At 51.4% G+C, this 5,000-nt stretch overlaps 1 protein-coding gene across 1 annotated transcript in view; it reads left to right on the top strand.

Annotated features, from left to right (window-relative positions):
* The window catches only part of LOC310803334 (semaphorin-3D), a gene marked incomplete at its 3' end in the record, with an annotated part of 17,504 nt that overhangs the window by 1,570 nt on the left and 10,934 nt on the right, over nt 1-5,000 (top strand). Inside the window, exons 3-7 of the mRNA XM_083668071.1 lie at nt 856-975; nt 1,072-1,165; nt 3,942-4,070; nt 4,239-4,381; nt 4,795-4,909. Of these exons, the coding sequence (XP_083524197.1) occupies nt 856-975; nt 1,072-1,165; nt 3,942-4,070; nt 4,239-4,381; nt 4,795-4,909 (601 nt within the window). The remainder of the gene's footprint in view (nt 1-855; nt 976-1,071; nt 1,166-3,941; nt 4,071-4,238; nt 4,382-4,794; nt 4,910-5,000) is intronic.

Raw genomic sequence — 5,000 nt, 5'->3', positions numbered from 1 at the left:
CACCACATAAAACACTTAGTGCTCTAGGTGGTGAATGTTCCGTAACCCCTTTGCCGTTCGTGAGTTGATGTCCATCCCTCTCCTCCATGTTGATGTCCATCCCTCTCCTCCATGTTGATGTCCATCCCTCTCCTCCATGTTGATGTCCATCCCTCTCCTCCATGTTGATGTCCATCTCTCTCCTCCATGTTGATGTCCATCCCTCTCCTCCATGTTGATGTCCATCCCTCTCCTCCATGTTGATGTCCATCCCTCTCCTCCATGTTGATGTCCATCCCTCTCCTCCATGTTGATGTCCATCCCTCTCCTCCATGTTGATGTCCATCCCTCTCCTCCATGTTGATGTCCATCCCTCTCCTCCATGTTGATGTCCATCTCTCTCCTCCATGTTGATGTCCATCCCTCTCCTCCATGTTGATGTCCATCTCTCTCCTCCATGTTGATGTCCATCTCTCTCCTCCATGTCTCAGTGTTGGTGTTGGTGTTGGTGTTGGTGTTGGTGTTGGTGTTGATGTTGGTGTTGGTGTTGGTGTTGGTGTTGGTGTTGTCTTCTCAGACTGACTGTGGTAACAGTGTTGGTGTTGGTGTTGGTGTTGGTGTTGGTGTTGGTGTTGGTGTTGGTGTTGGTGTTGGTGTTGGTGTTGTCTCCTCAGACTGACTGTGGTAACAGTGTTGGTGTTGGTGTTGGTGTTGGTGTTGGTGTTGTCTCCTCAGACTGACTGTGGTAACAGTGTTGGTGTTGGTGTTGGTGTTGTCTCCTCAGACTGACTGTGGTAACAGTGTTGGTGTTGGTGTTGTCTCCTCAGACTGACTGTGGTAACAGTGTTGGTGTTGGTGTTGGTGTTGTCTCCTCAGACTGACTGTGGTAACTTCGTGAGGCTGCTGCAGCCCTTCAATAAGACCCATGTCTACGCCTGTGGGACCGGCTCCTACCACCCCCTCTGCACCTACATCCACCTGGGACACAGCATCGAGGTGAGACGGGCCTCTGTGTCTGTGTGTGTGTGTGTGTGTGTGTGTGTATGTGTGTGTGTGTGTATAGGTTATAACCCCTCTCTGTGTGTGTCCTAGGAACCTTCATTCCGCCTGCTGTCCCAGGCTGTGGAGTCAGGGAGGGGGAAGTGTCCCTTCAGCCCCCACGACTCCTTCACTGCCAGGCTGACGGGTGAGTCTCTGGTCCTCTCAGGGTGCTAGTCTCAGCTCAGGGTGCTAGAACAAGGTTCTTCATTGGTCCCTGTAGGGGAACCCTTTGAAGAATCCTTTTGGGTTTCATGTAGAATTCTTTGGGTTCCAAGTAGAACCCTTTTGGGTTTGATGGTGAACCCTTTCCACAGAAGGTTCTAAATGGAACCCAAAGAGTTCTACATTGAACCCAAAAAGGCTGGAACACACATGACCGCACTCCGAAAACCCCGACATTGACCAGCTGCACCACCGACAAGCGAGCGATTAAATGAGGCAGGTGGGGGCAGGTGGGGGCAGGTGGGGGTGTTTCAGCTGGAGGGGTGACTTCACAGCTTCAACTCAGACGTGTAGGGTGGTCCGGACGGGAGGAGTGAGAGGAGAGGAACCACATGACTGACTCTCCTGTTCCAGAGGGGACGTCTATCGCCTTCACACCAGCTCAGCTCTGGACACTAAACACATGGTGTCTAATTCCAGGCTGCCGCTGGGGACGGAACCTTCCTTGCCGGTTCAGAGTTTCACAGCGCGCGTGTTTGAAGACCCACAAGCATATGCTGAACCCAGGGGAGGCTGGGGGAGGCTGGGGGAGGTAGGAATCGGAGGGACGGGCTCATTGTAATGCATGGAACGGATGCGTTACAATGTGTTTGATACCATTCCTACTTCCATTCCATGCATTAGAATGAGCCCAGCCTCCGATTTCTACCTCCCCCAGCCTCCCCTGGCTGAATATCATATTCACATGTACATTCTAGTTATATATGTAGTTCTAGGTTACAGTTTCCAAAGCAGCCCTCTTTGTTTCTAAGCCTTCACATACAGAGGTTATAACATACAGAGGTTATAACATACAGAGGTTATAATACACAGAGGTTATAACATACAGAGGTTATAACATACAAAGGTTATAACATACAGAGGTTATGATATACAGAGGTTATGACATACAGAGGTTATAATACACAGAGGTTATAATACACAGAGGTTATAATACACAGAGGTTATAACATACAGAGGTTATAATACATAGAGGTTATAATACATAGAGGTTATAATACACAGAGGTTATAATACACAGAGGTTATAACATACAGAGGTTATAATACATAGAGGTTATAATACATAGAGGTTATAATACAGAGAGGTTATAATACACAGAGGTTTAACATACAGAGGTTATAATACAGAGAGGTTTAACATACAGAGGTTATAATACACAGAGGTTATAATACACAGAGGTTATAATACACAGAGGTTTAACATACAGAGGTTATAATACACAGAGGTTATAATACACAGAGGTTATAATACACAGAGGTTATAATACACAGAGGTTATAATACAGAGAGGTTATAACATACAGAGGTTATAATACACAGAGGTTATAATAGGCCCCAAAATATGAAAATAACTCGATTCACTTTACAATTCATTACAATTTAACAGAGATTGAGGCTTTATTTTCGTGACTCCAGTGTAGATATACTATATATATATAAACCAAACTCCTCCTACTGATCCTTGAAGAAGGGTATTTAGAAAACAAACACTGTATTTCCAGAAGTATATGTGCTCCTCAGACAGCCTCCTCCCTGGCCCTGTCTCTGACCCTGTGACCCTGTCTCTGGCCCTGTCTCTGACCCTGTCTCTGACCCTGTTCCTGGCCCTGTCCCTGGCCCTGTCTCTGACCCTGTCCCTGGCCCTGTGGCCCTGTCTCTGACCCTGTCTCTGACCCTGTCTCTGACCCTGTGACCCTGTCTCTGACCCTGTGACCCTGTCTCTGACCCTGTCTCTGACCCTGTCTCTGACCCTGTCCCTGGCCCTGTCTCTGACCCTGTCCCTGGCCCTGTCTCTGACCCTGTCCCTGGCCCTGTCTCTGACCCTGTCTCTGACCCTGTCCCTGACCCTGTCCCTGGCCCTGTGACCCTGTCTCTGACCCTGTCTCTGACCCTGTGGCCCTGTCTCTGACCCTGTCTCTGACCCTGTCCCTGGCCCTGTGGCCCTGTCTCTGACCCTGTCCCTGGCCCTGTGGCCCTGTCTCTGACCCTGTCTCTGACCCTGTCTCTGACCCTGTCCCTGGCCCTGTGGCCCTGTCTCTGACCCTGTCTCTGACCCTGTCCCTGGCCCTGTCTCTGACCCTGTGGCCCTGTCTCTGACCCTGTCTCTGGCCCTGTCTCTGACCCTGTCCCTGGCCCTGTGACCCTGTCTCTGACCCTGTCTCTGACCCTGTCCCTGGCCCTGTCTCTGACCCTGTCCCTGGCCCTGTCTCTGACCCTGTCTCTGACCCTGTGACCCTGTCTCTGACCCTGTCTCTGACCCTGTCCCTGGCCCTGTCTCTGACCCTGTCCCTGGCCCTGTCTCTGACCCTGTCTCTGACCCTGTCTCTGACCCTGTGGCCCTGTCTCTGACCCTGTCTCTGACCCTGTCCCTGACCCTGTCCCTGGCCCTGTGGCCCTGTCTCTGACCCTGTCTCTGACCCTGTCCCTGGCCCTGTGGCCCTGTCTCTGACCCTGTGACCCTGTCTCTGACCCTGTCTCTGACCCTGTCCCTGGCCCTGTGGCCCTGTCTCTGACCCTGTCTCTGACCCTGTGACCCTGTCTCTGACCCTGTCTCTGGCCCTGTGACCCTGTCTCTGACCCTGTCTCTGACCCTGTCTCTGGCCCTGTCTCTGGCCCTGTGACCCTGTCTCTGACCCTGTCTCTGGCCCTGTCTCTAACCCTGTCTCTGGCCCTGTCTCTGGCCCTGTCTCCCCCCAGATGGAGACCTGTATGCTGGGACCTCGGTGGACTTCATGGGCACCAACACGGCCATCTTCCGGACCTCGGTCCACAGCAGCAACCAGCACTACATACGCACAGAGGCCTACCATGACCACTGGCTCAACGGTGAGGAGGACAGGAAGGACGAGACTTCCTTATCTTATTGAGAATAAGGAGACTTATTATCTTATTGATAATATGACAGTTTTGTGTGTGTGTGTGTGTGTGTGTGTGTGTCCATACAGTCATGGTAATGCTGTTGTGTACCCCCCCCCCCCCCCCCCCCCCCTCCAGAGCCAGAGTTTGTGGGTTCCTTCTCCATCCCAGACACCCACAGCCTGGACGATGACAAGGTCTACTTCTTCTTCAGGGAGACGGCGGTGGAGTCCAGCCAGGGGGACAAGCGTGTCTACAGCCGGGTGGCCCGGGTCTGCAAGGTGAGCAGGGCCTTCTGTCTATACGCTAACAGGCTGGGTGGGAGTCTGGGGAGGCTGGTGGAGGTAGAAATCGGAGGACGGGCTCATTGTAATGCATGGAACGGAATGAGGAATGGTATCAAACATGTGCCTCCCCTGGTGGAAGCAGAGTGTGAATTGTCAAATATTTTAGGTTTGCTTGATTTAGCTTGCTTTACACACCGGCTGACATCTGGGTTACTTACTGGGTGTTCTGGTAACAAAGACTAGGAAATACTAGTTGTTAATAAGTAATAAGTAATAAATAAGTAATTACCAGATCAATACCAGTTATAACTAAGTCATTACCAGTTATAACATGCCTGTAAGATAACTCATTGTGTGTGTGTGTGTGTGTGTGTGTGTGTGTTTGTGTGTGTGTGTGTGTGTGTCAGAATGATGTCGGGGGGAAGAGGAGTCTGATTAACCGCTGGACCACCTACCTGAAGGCCCGGCTGGTGTGTTCTGTCCCGGGCCCGGGAGGAGTGGACACACAGTTCGATGAGCTCGGTACTGGTCTCTCTCTGCTGGTCTCTCTCTGCTGGTCTCTCTCTGCTGGTTTCTCTCTGCTGGTCTCTCTCTGCTGGTTTCTCTCTGCTGG

Source organism: Argentina silus (genome assembly GCF_951799395.1).
Source record: "Argentina silus genome assembly, chromosome: 4".
Lineage (NCBI taxonomy): Eukaryota > Metazoa > Chordata > Actinopteri > Argentiniformes > Argentinidae > Argentina > Argentina silus.
This window is presented reverse-complemented; position numbering and strand designations above follow the sequence as displayed.